At 46.7% G+C, this 14,733-nt stretch overlaps 1 protein-coding gene across 1 annotated transcript in view; it reads left to right on the top strand.

The window, feature by feature from the left end:
• The window catches only part of VIPR2 (vasoactive intestinal peptide receptor 2), a 1,176,106-nt gene that overhangs the window by 1,019,033 nt on the left and 142,340 nt on the right, over window positions 1-14,733 (top strand). Inside the window, exon 7 of the mRNA XM_069647991.1 lies at window positions 11,284-11,434. Within this exon, the coding sequence (XP_069504092.1) occupies window positions 11,284-11,434 (151 nt within the window). The remainder of the gene's footprint in view (window positions 1-11,283; window positions 11,435-14,733) is intronic.

Here is a 14,733-nt window from a genome sequence, read left to right as displayed (position 1 = left end):
AGTAAGATCGCTGTTTTTATTCTCCCTTGTCCCCTCCCTTTGCTTGGTCGCGCTCTGAAACACTTGTGTATGAGTGCAATATAAATAAAATATCATATCATATCTTGCCAGGCAGCATCGCTCTGTGGTGTAACTCTATCACACTATCAGCCAATCTCTCCCTGTGGACCTGTGGAGAACACCTAGTACTCTGACTCCCAGCCACCAGTGCTTTCCATTTTCCACTTCTCACTGGGTCTACTTCAATGTAATTTAAATTATTCTCTACCACACTGATACATCCATTCGCACTGTTATTTCCTTTTTTGCCATACATCACAGCTTGTGAAATGTTCTTCTTTTTCTTTTGCTTTGAACCACTTTTTGAGGATTAGTGTATTTGTCGAACAGAATGTTTTTCCATTGCCTTAGCCTCTTCACATTTAACCTTCCCAACATACATTAGTGGTGTGCATCTCAGGTTAATCACGTCGCTTTGTGCAGAACCACTCTGCAGATCGACCACCCCCTGTACCAATTGCCTACCCACGCATATGTCTGGTTGTCCCATCTCAGTGTTAGTGCCACACTCTCTATACATCCTCCTGCCTCTGTAAATGCTTTTATGTAGTACTAAAGATTGTACATCTAGTTTCTTTTCCACTCACTCACTTTTTTCCACCACTGCGGTCAACAGGTTTTCAAAGACCGCAAACATGGGGGCGAGCAAATACTTGTAACACTAATGTCTGATTCATGGGAATTATCCACATTTGTGTCTTTCTCGTACCGCACCCCGTGAAGCCTGACCACACTACTTATTGCCTCTGCCCCACTGGGTGGTTGATAGATTTGGCTGCTCTCAGAGAATGTCTGCATGACCACATCTCCCAACCCACCTGGTACTGAGGTTATTCCTAGTACAGGTTCATATTGATGTTCATGAGTTGGGGTGGACGTTATAGTTGCTCTCAGCCTTCCCATCGGCGTTGTCTTTTCTCTGTCGCTTAGAGGGCCAAAAGAGCAAACTGTCAGATTCTCAATGGGCGTATCACGTTTACCACTTGCAATGTCACCATCATGCTGGATAGATATGACACGCCCATCTTTTAATATGTTTGTTTTGGAGGTACTGACGCTATCATTTTTTTCACTAGGCACCTGCTTCCCACACACATTTCATCTTGAATTCCAACATTTGATCTGACACAGATGACCCTAGTGGACCTATGACTTGTTCAAACAATTTAATTTATTTATAAACACGGCAAAGACTCACTTAGTTCAGCTACCATTTCCTGGGCCACTAGCTCCTCCTCAATAGCATTTAACATATCCATTTTTGGATACATGTTGGTAATTGTTGCCACTCTATTAGTACTTCCTGGTTTACTGATCATTTTTGCTTGCACGTTCTACTTAACTGCCTCAGGTACGCACCACTGCAGCAGTTATCAGCTGGCAGCTTCTCCCCCTTCATAAATTTCCTCATTCACGTCCACATTCTCCACATCAGGATTTCTGTTATTGCTGTTAGTACCCATTGAGCCCCCAGTAAGCATATCGTCCTCCAGTAGATCCAAGTGGTGTATGTGATGACCTATTTCACATCACCGACAGCGACACGGAATGTACCCCCTCACCCATTCAAGTCTTTCCTCCCATACACCGGCTTCAGATCTACCATACAGGACCAGGTCCTATCTCACCTTTATGGAAGGAACAACTTGCTCATTGGCCTATCCACCACTGTTCTGGTATCGGTGAGAAGCATCCTACACACTGCTGCCTACCTCCTCAAAGCACTACAAAAACACAACCACAAGATTCTGCATTGGTGCTATATTCTCACCATTGAAAGAACTGTGGAGACAGAAGGATATACCAGTGAATTCCCCCCAAAGTGAGCCCTTATACTTTGAAGATGAGGGTGTACAATTTTGGGAGAAGCGCTACATGACAGCAGAGTCTGCCCTGATGAAGGTCTGAAATGCATTGCCCATTGTCTCAGCCACTGAGGAAATTATAAAAATGTAGGGGCTGCAATAACATATAAAGGATTTACCACAAAACGACAAAGACTGCGGGAACCTTCTCTAACTACATATATATATATTTCTGAGGCTTGTGGAATCTGCTTAGATCACATGCTGTGCATAGGCCGACATCTAGTGGAAGCTGCGGAGTATTACAGTTTGTTTTTCGAAGTCGAAAAATGGGCGTCGACACAGGGCGTGCCAGTAATACTATCCCTAGTGTGACGTCCCCTGTACCCATGATCCCTCACGCGTCTAGGATCCCCAGATTGTTTTTTTCCGCCATTCTGGTCGGAAGCACTTCATCGGAGTTCCCTGGCTTTGCCATAGTTTCACTCTAAACTAATTCTAATTTGCCCCGTTTGGCCAACCTTTCGTCGATCAACATCTCGACGCCGAACCGGGGAGGAGATCAACGTCGAATACCCGACGGATTGGGCCTTGAGGCTTCTGCCTCGGCTCGGGCCTGGGCCGCTGGCCTCGGCCCTACAAGTAGGGAGAGTGGGGGTGGTACACTTCCACACTCGACACCTTATTACCTACACACACTTGCCCGCTGCCCACAGGCGCGTATGGAGGGTACGCCCTTTCAGTTTTGCCCCAAGTGTAATAAGAAATACCCTTGGGTAGATAAGCACGCTACGTGCAACCTTTGCCTACCCAGAGACCACCCCGAGACGGGTTGCAGGGCCTGTAGCAGGTTTAAGGCAAAAACTCTTAAGGACCGCTCCACCAAGCGTTGGGCCCACCACGCCAAGCTAGCAGCTATGGAGGCGGAGGGTACCTTCAGCGACGGCAGCGACGCCGAACTTTCGGACGGCGAGGGCACCAAGGCGTCGAAGGACAGCCGAACGCACGTCCCCGGCCTCGGAAGGTCGTCCGTCCCGGCGACTATGGGGAAGTCCCCCGGCGACAAAAGCGTTACACATACACACGCTAAACACAAAAAATCCACCCGAGATTCGACGTCGTCGAAACCTCGGAAAGAGGCACAGAAGGAGCGGTCCGAAAGGACGTCCTCTGGGCGGTCCCGGTCGAGGTCGCCGCACGACGTCAGGCAAGCCTCCACACTTGCACAGAGTGCCTCGACCATTAATATCCCGGAAGATCAATCGTCCGAAGACGAACACGACTTCCACCCCCAGCCTGCACCCCAGGAAAAGGGTACATCACTTGGGAGTAAAGAGGGGCCAGTTTCGAAGGCTAGTTCGAAAGACAGGGATTCCACCTCCGATCCTCGACGCCAGGCGTCGAAAGATAAGGGAAAGGGGAAACACACTTCCACCCACGGGGAAGGGGGTAAACAGCAAAGGAAACAACCCTTGCAGTCCTCCACTACAAAAGAACTGACCAAGTCTTCTCAGGGCCAATCCATAGAAAGTCCCAGCAAGGTCACCCCAAGCTCAAAACTCTGGTCATGCGAGGACATTGACAGAGTAATGTCAAGGATGTCTTCCTTGGCGAATTTTTTCGAAAGACACCCTGAACAACTCCTAGCTTTAAACCCTCAGGAAGATTCTCCCTCAGGGTCTAGGGACCCTATCCCCTCAAATAAAAGACCCCGGGTCGAGACACCATTTAGGCCTTTAGACCCCATCGAGGTCCAACCCTATTCTTACCTCTTCCCTACAGACCAAGGAAACTCTTCCCTTATAGAAGGTCAGGAAATTGACACGCCAGAAGATCCTGCAGGATCAGATTATTACGGCGAAGACGAAGACGAGGATGAGCCAGAAAATAGCCCAGATATTTTCAGAATGGACTCACCAGTCGAAAGGGAAGCCCCAGTGTCTGACTCCCCAATAGATAATCAGCCCCTCCTGAATGAACTGCTCTTTCGGGCAGCTAACCACTTCCACATAGACACACAAGGTGTCCAGGAAGAAAGGGACTTTGCGGAAGAACTAATAGGGGAAAGGAAGCCAGTAGCCCAGACCATTCCCATCCTAAAATCTGTTCAACGCAGAATAGCACCATCCCTTGTCAACCCAAACCTGACAAGACCTGTAAATCCGAGAGTGGAGAAGCTGTTTAAAGCAGCCCAGTCGGACCCCCTATATATTAGAGGTCAACTTAAGCCAGACTCTCTAGTAGTAACCAACACCCGCAAAAGAGCTGGTACACCATTATCTTCCTCTGAGGCTCCCCCCGACAAAGAAAGTAAAAAACTTTATGGTTTTGGCAGGAAAGTAGCTTCCACGGCAGCCTACCAAGCCAGAATCGCGAATTCCACCACACTGTTGGCTAGCTACAACTGTCACCAGTGGGAAGAAGTGGCAGCACTAATAGACTCTGCTCCCGAACCCCTTAAAAGCCAGCTAGCTCGCATTTGTGCGGAAGGAAGGAACGTGTCAGGCTGCACGGTAAAAGCAACTCTGGACGCCGCTGACAATGCGGGTAGACTTATAGCAGAGGGGACTGTCATCAAAAGGCATGCTTGGTTGAGGCAGTCGGGATTCAAAGCAGAAACACAAGCTGCGCTCTTAGACAAACCAGTGGAAAGTGATCTCCTGTTTGGGAAGGCAGTCGAGGACGCTCTAAAAAACGCTAAGGAAGAATTCGACACCCTCAAATCCCTTGGCCAGTTAACTACCAAACCACCTAACCAAAGAGGGAATGGCAATTTTCGTCGCCCCCGCGGCCAAAATTCCAATAGAGGAAATAGCTACTCCCACACCCAGGGTACACAGTGGAACACCAGCTCACAACAGTCTACCCAGGCGTATGGTAGGGGTAGTAAAAGAGGACGGGGTAGAGGCAGAGGCAGCCCCAGTAAAGGAGGAGGCACGCCTCCACCAAAGCAGTGACGCTCAGTTCAGGGTCCCTTCCCATGCAACCCCAGTAGGGGGACGAATATCAAGTTTCACCCAGGCATGGGAAGGGATAACATCCGACAGATGGGTGCTGTCAACAGTATCCAATGGGTACTGCATAGAACTACTGCAACGTCCCCTAAACCATCCTCCAAGACAAAAAGTCCACTCTTTACAACATCAGAAGATCCTCCTCGAGGAGATCGCCATTCTGCTAGAAAAGGACGCGATAGAACTCGTCCCGGGACACCAGGTAAACAAGGGTATCTATTCAACTTACTTCCTTGTGCCAAAGAAAGATTTAACAATGCGTCCAGTTTTAGACTTACGGCCTGCCAACAAGTATGTCAAGCCCCAAAAATTCCGTATGACCACACTACAAGAGGTAATCCCACTCCTAAAAAAGGGGGATTACATGGCAACCTTGGATATGAAAGATGCCTATTTTCATATTTCCATGCTCCCGGCGCACAGAAAATACTTGCGCTTCAAGGTGGACAGTCGCCACTACCAATTCAAGGTACTGCCCTTCGGGATAGCTTCTGCACCAAGGGTTTTCACCAAGGTACTGGCGGTGGCAGCTGCACACCTACGCAGGGAGGCAATCCCAGTGTACCCTTATCTGGACGACTGGCTCATAACGGGGGAAACCCCAGGAATCTGCAGGTCAAACATTCAGAGGACCATCGACCTCCTCCACGAATTAGGCTTCTCCATCAACGAGAAAAAGTCAAGTCTGGTGCCAAGCACCTCAAAACAGTTTCTAGGAGCTATCCTAGATACTCAGAAAGGATTGACCTTCCCTTCGGAAGAAAGAATTCGGAACATACTTCTGCAAATTCCGCATTATCAGTCAGGTCAACAGATAACAGTACGCAAAGCTATGCGGTTACTCGGCATGATGGCGTCATGCATTTACCTGGTCCCCCACGCGCGTCTGCGCATGCGTCCCATGCAGGAATGGTTGGCGAAACAGTGGTCTCAGGCAAGTGGTCAGTGGGACGATCTAGTGGTCATTTCGCCAACACTCGTACAGAACCTACACTGGTGGACAAGAGAGAATCTCGCAAAGGGGAAACCCTTTTACGATCCCGAAGTACAGGCAGTGGTGACTACAGATGCATGCCTGACTGGGTGGGGAGCTCACCATCTCCACCACACAGCTCAGGGTCTCTGGTCTCACTCAGTAGCCAAGAACCACATCAATCTGCTAGAGCTTCTGGCAGTATTCCGAGCGCTGCAGGCGTTCGAGCCCCATCTACTAAACTTGTCGGTGCAGATCAGGACGGACAGCACGACAGCCATGTTCTATCTGAACAAGCAAGGAGGGACTCGTTCGCCAAATCTGTCCAAGCTTGCCCAGAAAATATGGATATGGGCACTCAGACGGAACATCTTCCTGTCATCGCAACATGTTCCAGGGGAGCTCAATTCCCTAGCGGATGCTCTAAGCAGAGACTCCCTCCCAGAAGAACACGAGTGGGTCCTTCACAAAGACGTAGTAGAAGATCTCTTCTCTCAGTGGGGTTTCCCCACTATAGACCTATTCGCCACAAGCGAAAACAAACAATGCCCAGGATTTGCATCCAGGTTCCCACAACCGGACTCCCAGGGGAATGCCCTGTGGATAAACTGGTCAGGGATGTTTGCGTACGCTTTCCCACCAACTCCCCTCATCAGGAAGGTGGTGTACAAGATGAACAAGGAATCGATGACGCTCATCCTAGTTGCTCCCATGTGGGCGAGACAACCATGGTTTCCACACCTACGCAGGATGGCGGTATGCGAGCCCATCAGACTCCCAGCCTGGTACAACCTTCTGTCCCAGCAACAAGGTCAAACAGTGCATCAGGAACCCAACTCTATGAACCTAGCAGCATGGCTCCTGAAGTCATAGAGTTTGGACATCTCAAATTACCACAGAGGTGTATGGACATTCTAAAAGAGTCTAGGAAACCAAATACAAGGCACTGTTACTTTGACAAGTGGAAAAGATTCGTTATCTGGTGCCAGAGTAAACAAATCAACCCGGTTGATTGCACTCCTTCCAACGTTGTAACATACATGCTCCACCTGCTGGATGCAGGGTTGGTTTTTAACTCTCTGAAAGTACACCTGGCAGCCCTCTCAGCCTACACCACATCCCATAACAAGGTTTCGTGGTGGAAAGTACCAGTGGTTAAAGCCTTCATGGAAGGAGTAAAGAGACTTCACCCTCCTATCTCGAACCCACCGCCAGGATGGGATCTCAATGTGGTGCTATCTAAGCTCATGGGGCCCCCCTTCGAACCCATGCATAAAAGTAGTCTCAAACACCTGACTTATAAAACGGCCTTCTTAGTAGCCATTACCTCCATAAGAAGGGTCAGTGAAATTCAGGCTCTGTCAGTGCAAGATCCTTTCTTTACTATCCACAAGGACAAACTGGTTTTACGCACACACCCTAGATTCTCACCAAAATTCATATCCAAGTTCCATGTAAACCAGTCCATCGAGCTTCCGGCTTTCTTCCAAAACCCACAGAGCTCAGCTGAGGTGAAACTACACACCCTAGATGTGCGTAGGGCGGTCTTATACTATGTAAATAAAACCAGACCGCTAAGGAAAACAGATCAACTGTTTGTCTCCGTAGCTACAGGCAGAGAGGGGGATCGCGTCTCTAAGGGCGCTATCTCAAAGTGGATTATCAACTGTATACAGCTGTGTTACTCTCTTTCTGAAAAAACTCTGCCTTTTACGCCAAGGGCCCACTCTACCAGAGGCATTGGGGCCACTCTGGCTTTCATTGCAAATGTTCCCCTTGACACCATTTGCAAAGCAGCTACTTGGAGCTCTATTCACACTTTTACTCAGCATTACTGCATTGACACTCATTCCAAGGCAGATACACAAGTGGGACAAGCGGTTCTAAGACACCTGTTTGCTCATGACCCTTCTCACATCCCACCTCCTTCTTCTGGTACTGCTCGCTAATCTATGCACAGCATGTGATCTAAGCAGATTCCACAAGCCTCAGAAGGGATACATTACTCACCGTAATCGTATTTCTGATGCTTGTATCTGCTTAGATTCACATGCGACCCACCCTTCCTCCCCTCCGAGAGAAGGCGCATGGTTGCTTGTAGTCTTACCTTTCTGTCTATCTGCTTGGACTATCTGTACTCACGCTACTCCTCATGCTACCTCATGTCAGGAAAAACACAATCTGGGGATCCTAGACGCGTGAGGGATCATGGGTACAGGGGACGTCACACTAGGGATAGTATTACTGGCACGCCCTGTGTCGACGCCCATTTTTCGACTTCGAAAAACAAACTGTAATACTCCGCAGCTTCCACTAGATGTCGGCCTATGCACAGCATGTGAATCTAAGCAGATACAAGCATCAGAAATACGATTACGGTGAGTAATGTATCCCATATATATATATATATATCTACACTTTCATGTAGTGATCACTACAAGGGTGCAGCCAATGCTGGTGGATACCCCCACAACTCTTTATGTGTACTGTTTTTCCTATGTACTGCAAATCCAGGCTTTGGCTAACGCTGAATATAGCACGTTAATCTAGTCGTAATAATCACTCAATACTGTTTAGAAGGTGGTGCCTGGTTCCATTTTCTAATTAATATATAAAGCTGTCACACCGCAAGCTCCCTCCAGCTTAGCTGATAAAGTCACCATCTCTGATGGCCAGTGCTTCACCCAACATCAAGCCATGCTCAAGTCACCATCTCTGATGGCCAGTGCTTCACCCATCATCAAGCCATGCTCAGATTAGAGCCGCATAGATGCAAATTAGTAAAAACCAGAAAAATATAATTCTCCATCTAAGTGCCCAGACAGTTGAACATCATGCCCATCAACATCTCACCTGCTGCCATCCTTATGCAATTCATAAACGAATCAAGACCATATTGTTCAAGAAGTACCTTCTTCAACTCCTGTAAAATACAAAACCTGAACCCACTCAATCCAGTATCTGTCCTGATCATCGAGCTATGCATCCCACCGCTCTGTTCCACTCCACCCGTCTTTCAGCAATGTGACATCTCCTCTTCCTGTAAATGTCAACCATTCCTTGCTGCCCTAAATGGTATATCGGTAATAAATGCTACATCGCAAGGACTGTCCCCCGTAACCATCTAAAGTACGCCTGTAAACCCAACCAATCCACAGCGCTTTCCTTTCCCAAAGCTAGGATCGCACTCAATGCGGACGATAAATAAAATGAAGGAAAATTAAGACAGGTCATCAGAAACCAGTAGATGTCCAGCCTTTGATACGGAGATTAAGGGCCTAATTCATGGAACGTTTAACCCAGTGCACAGTGACTTGGCACTGCCAGCAAACACATTGAACTGTGCCTAATTCACAGAGCAGTGCAAAGTGTATTTTTGCAGAGCAAAGTCACTTTACATTGCAAAAGTACTCTTTGCATTATGCTAAAGGGGCCTAATTCACAAAAAAGCACTAAGGCTGCGTTACATAATGTTCTCTTGCTCTACGCAATACGTTGGAGTACTGTGTGCTGTGCAGTGGGACTAAGCGAGTTATTGCAGCTTTGACCTGCAGCTCTCATCTGCCCAGCCCCAAAAAGGCAAACCCGTGGTTCAGCAAACGGACAACGCTCACACACAGAGTGAAGCCAGAGAGTCTCAAAATATCTGGAAGGGGGCTATGGCTTTGCATCCTACCACTCATGGCCAGGGGTGTTGTTAGGTCTGGAAAAGATCCGGGGCTACGCTAATGTTGGGACTGTCATGACTTGGGGATAGCTAGTCTCTTGGCTGTACTCCCTGAGCGTCTATCTGGGGATACAACCAAAAGACCCAGGGCTAAAGCCCTCTCATCCCTCCACCCCCAGCAACGCCGCTACGCCGTGAATTGGAGTTCGAGTAGACATGCTTTCTTGCGGTTTCCCTTATGATTTTCCTGGCATTTATAGCGCTGTTTTTTTTAAAGGTAAACTGCTGTAAAGGTGCATATCATGAGTCGGACATCAAGGGCCTAATTAGAGCAGCTGAACTCGCTGATTCAGAATAACAAATAGCATTTCAGTGTTATTTTGTTCAGGGCAATATGTAAAATGGTTGTGTTCAATTTCCCCTGATGACATTTTGCACTTGTTAAGTGGGTTTTTGTCTTTAACTGTGTTGTCAATATGAGCACACATCACACTTTAAAAACAAGCATTGACAATGCCTTCAGTTTTGGCTTTTGTGTTTGCATGGGAATTGCACTTGCCAGGCACTGCCCGAGTGGTATTAACTCACCATCAATGATAACAGTTGAAAAATGGTGCGAGCACCTGGGCATATAGACGCCATGCCTGGCAAATGCCTAATGCTTATAAACACGCCATAACTGTTGCCTTTGTCAATGTTTGTTTTTCACAGGACTTCAGTGGAGGACACACATAGCACTGATGAACTGAGTGGCTGAAGGCAGTCCTGATTTAGAAATGTTATTACACAAGTACCATGTTTAAAGCTCCAATTAAGTTATTAACGCTCAGTTGACTGCTTTGAAAGAACAATGGCAGGCACTTCGAGCTTAACGTTTGATAGTAAGGCTCGAGAAAGCTAACTCAAAGAGACCCCAGGAGGATGTGTTTTGGGTAAAGAGGGCAGGAAGTTGGTGGGAATGGCCATAGGATGAGCATGACTAAGGGCAGTAAATGGGTGGGTAAATAGCCAAACAATGCCTAGAAGATGTGTGTCCCTTTTCATATGCCATTTCTCCCAAGCTGTAAATAGGTGGCAAACCCAAATGACAGCTGAACAGTGTCGCCAGTTGACTTTACGATCACCATGTACAATTTGACTCAGGCTGCAACAACAATCACAAATATTTGCTTAACCCTGTTGCACCCAATGACTATGGCGAGCATTGAACACACCCTTTTTTGCCAATAAGGTGCAATTCAGCACTGCAAACCCGGTTAGGATTCGCTGGGGAACCAGCAATTTGTAAAATGTCTCTGGACTTGGGGAATCCTGCAACATTGAGCTACACCTGCACAGAAACGGCCATCATAAAACATAGGCATAAAGTAGTGTGAGCCTTGCTTTACCGCTGGGGAGATTTTCTTTCCAATTGAAAGAGGCACAGGGGCACAAAGCAGAAATAACGGTTCAGCATGCATTCTTTCTCCGCCTTTAAATACCACCTGGTTTGACACCAGCATGTATTTTGTTGCTGGCGTTAAACAAAACGATCCCTTTGGAATCCGCCTGCATTTAGCTAAATGTAAGCATTGCTTGCAGGGGACCCAACAGCAAGTAAGTGCTAACATTGACAACTGACCCTTATGTTGTTTTGCTTTCATGTAGTAGCAGTGAAAACCTCAGACTGTGTTACATGCCTTATACCTGTTGCATTAAAGCAAACCAGTTAAAGCACTGTTGTGTTTTCTAATCAGCTTGTTTGTTTCACTCCTTGTATTTCAGGTAGGCTGCAAAGCTATCATGGTGTTTCTGCACTACTGCGTGATGGCGAACTTCTACTGGCTGCTGATTGAAGGGCTTTACCTACATACCCTCCTTGTGGTTATATTTACTCCGAACAGACACTTCAAATTATACGTCATGATTGGATGGGGTAAGGCCTTCTGGAGAGATGTAACGTGATGTGATGCAAAGTCTTGTACTGCCTTTGGCCATCTTGGTGACCATTGTTGCACGTGGTTCTGTGAGAAAAGAGGTTGGAGTTGGAATGCTAGTGGGATAGAAGGGGTGGCAGATGCTGAACCTGAAGCATTGATGAGTGCAGTCCAAACGTACCTGAGCCCTGATTGCCCTTATGGTTCTGTGTTGTGTGTTGCGATGAACAATGGGAATGTGCTTTCCTCTGGAAGGGCGAGCCAAGTCCAAATAAGGGACAGTGTCTGGGTTAGCTGCTGGCTTGAGGGAGGGGGGGCGGGTTGATAGAGCCAAAGATGTGAGCTTTGGAATAGGTATCCCAAGATTGAATGATTAGAGATAAAGCTCATGTTTGCAAGAATGTGTGTGTGTAGTTACTAGACTGAACGGTTCCAGTCTATGGTTGACCCGTGAGAATCGAGTCCATGAGTCTCTTTATCTAGTAAGATGTCTGAAGTGGGTGTCTTTTGGGTTTTGTGTTTGTGTTTGTGTTTCAGATTGTTTCCCGTCGGCCATTTTGTCGAGGGTGGCTGTTGTTTGGGATATGTGCAGCATGTTTCCATCTGATCTGGTCTTTAAGGGTGCTGTTCTAGCTCATCCGCTGCAGGCTTTTTAATCGTGATTTTTTTTAGGACTTTTCTAGAGAATATTTGGTCTTCAGCTGTGCACAGATGCCTAAGGATTGAGGTTCTAGAGTTTGAAAGAAGTGAGAAGAAATATTCTCTGTGAAGATTCTGGTTGAATCTTGGCACTACTACTTAGGCAGTGTTGCCGGAGCAAAGTACTCTAGTTGTTTTTTAGTGGATGAATTTCCTAATGGTGAATTCTGAGTCCTGCACTAGAAGGCATGTTGGGCGATATGCTGGGCTTTGAATTCTGTTCTACTTTTACAGGGTGCCAGTGGAATGTTCAGCAGGGCAAGGCTTTGTGAGTACAGGGGAGTACAGCCACCTGCAGCTATTTTGGCTCTTTGTAGCCTTTTTAGCCTGAATTCGGGGGCCCAGGAAGAGGATGGTGGTGTATTGTAGCCTGGAAAGTACCATTCTGAAGACTGCCATGATTCTGTGCTGTAAGGGCTGATATGGCATAAGGCGATGGAGAGTTTGGAGTTGGAGAAAGTAACTTGTTACAGATTCTTTTACCTGGGATTTGAGCATGGAGTCAAGAGTCATAAAAGGTCTGTAGGTTTTGATCAGCTATTGGCAGGTTCACATTTGTTCAGGGCAGAGGATTGGTTTTTGGTTGTGCAGCCCCAAATCATCACTTCAGTTTTGGTAATAATGAGTTTCAGTCAGTTTGCCATCAGCTATATGTTGACTAGTGCAAGCCAGTAGCCAAGGTCCAATTCATTTGAGGTTGAGTTGTTGGTAAGTTTGTAAATGATTTGGGTATTTTCAGTGTATTTGAAAGATGTGAGGGCTGAGTTGTTTATCAGTCGCAAGAGAGGACACATATAAATGCTGAAGAACAGTGGTGAAAGACTGGGTCCATGAGGTACTCCAGAGGTGCTGATGTGGGCATGTGACCCGGCAGTAGCCATGTTTCTTGTCTCGGTATTGTCCGTGAGGAATGCAGTTTCCTCTAATACAATTTACCTAAGAGCTTGTTTTGTCATTGTTTTTTATGGAGTAGCCAAATTGTGAAGAGTGTAGATTGCATTCCCCTCATCAGACTGAATCCATGTTGTAATTCATCTGAGAGGATGTTGGTTTCCATGTGTTTCCTCATTTCCCCAAGAATTTAGCAATAACGCGTGTGATGATATGGTATGATATGATATGGCATTTATAACGCGCCTATACACAAGGGCTTCAAGGCGCGATGGCGGGGGTTGGGATCAGCTGACCATTATGCATGCTTGTTTACACAAGATGGCCAGACCTTTTTGTGGCAAATGTGAATATCATTTTTAAGTGTCAGATTACATTTTCACTGATTTAGAGTTGTCTACCCAACAGTGGCTTTTCTATGATTTAGTGCTTGTTGGCAAAACTCTGTTCAATGTACAGTATCTTGGTTTGAATCTAATTTTGTAAAGGTTATAAAAAACATCAATGTTTACTGTAAAGGTATTGTAATGATAACAACATGGGGTAATTTAAAAAAAGATCGAAAATGACACTGATGGGAATGCAACCGCTGACACATACGTGTCAGCTGTTCTCTCTAGCACGGGTTTTCATGACTTTTTAGAACCATTACCTAAAATTATAGTTAATGCCAACCAACATGTATGCATATGACGGACAACATTAACATTACCATCCCTATAGATTATGGCTGCTTTTTGCGAGTGCAAAACACAGGAAGAATCCATAGGGATTCCTGAATCTCCGCCAGCAAGAAAAGTCAATGCAGGTGGAGATATATGCAGCTTTCCAGCATGTCACTGTTGACCGATGCGGATGCAGACATTACGCACAGTCTTCCAGTGCCTCCAGTGATGTGCCTAAAATTCACTAAAACAGCACAGGTTTGTAATTCATGGGTGCAGTTCATCTCTTGTATGGCTTGTCCATAATGGGGAATGGGGCACTGACCCACAAGCCATTAGTTATAAAGGAGCCAGAAACAATCACAGTCAAAACTTGAGCAATCCCTCAACTGCAGAGTATATATAGCATGCAGTTGAGCGAGTGTCCCTGGGTTGGATTAGGGTAATTAGATTGCAGCATGTCAGTGCACTTGTTCAATCGCCCATGCAAGGCCGGGGGAATTTTGTTTCCACTGCCTTGCATGTCCCTTTTGTCTTGTAGGCTGGGAACTGCAGGCTGAAAACATTTATGTGGCCTAGGGTGGTACAATGACAGCACTCTGGCTCCACAGCATATGTCAGGACACAGAAAACTCCCTCTGCTTCCTGGTTCTTGTCTGTTGAGTATCCGGGAGCCAGAGGGCTGTTGTGGCTTCATGTGGCAGATGTCTCCAGACTGAGCCCAGGCAAGCTGGAAAAAAAAATCTGTCTTTGTGTGTGTCTATGCTCTACATAGATGAGAGCGGTTGTGTGAGAAGCCTAAGTGTGCATGTGTGTGTGGTTGTGTGTGTGTGTGTGTGTGAGAGTATGAGACAAGTGCAGTGTGTATGTTTGCATATGTGAATGTATGTGCATGAATGAGAGAGTAGTGTGCATGTTGCAGTGGTTGGGTGTGTGTGTTAGTGAATGAGAAAGCAGTGTGACTGTGTATTTTCTTAATTAGCATGCGCTGCTCAATGTGTATGAATGAGAATGTGAATATGCGTCTGTTCTGTATGTGTGGG

This window comes from Ambystoma mexicanum, chromosome 2q (genome assembly GCF_040938575.1).
Source record: "Ambystoma mexicanum isolate Mex_15411 chromosome 2q, UKY_AmexF1_1, whole genome shotgun sequence".
NCBI classification, from domain to species: Eukaryota; Metazoa; Chordata; class Amphibia; order Caudata; family Ambystomatidae; genus Ambystoma; species Ambystoma mexicanum.
Note: the sequence above shows the minus strand (reverse complement) of the source record. Positions and strands in the feature narration are given on the sequence as shown.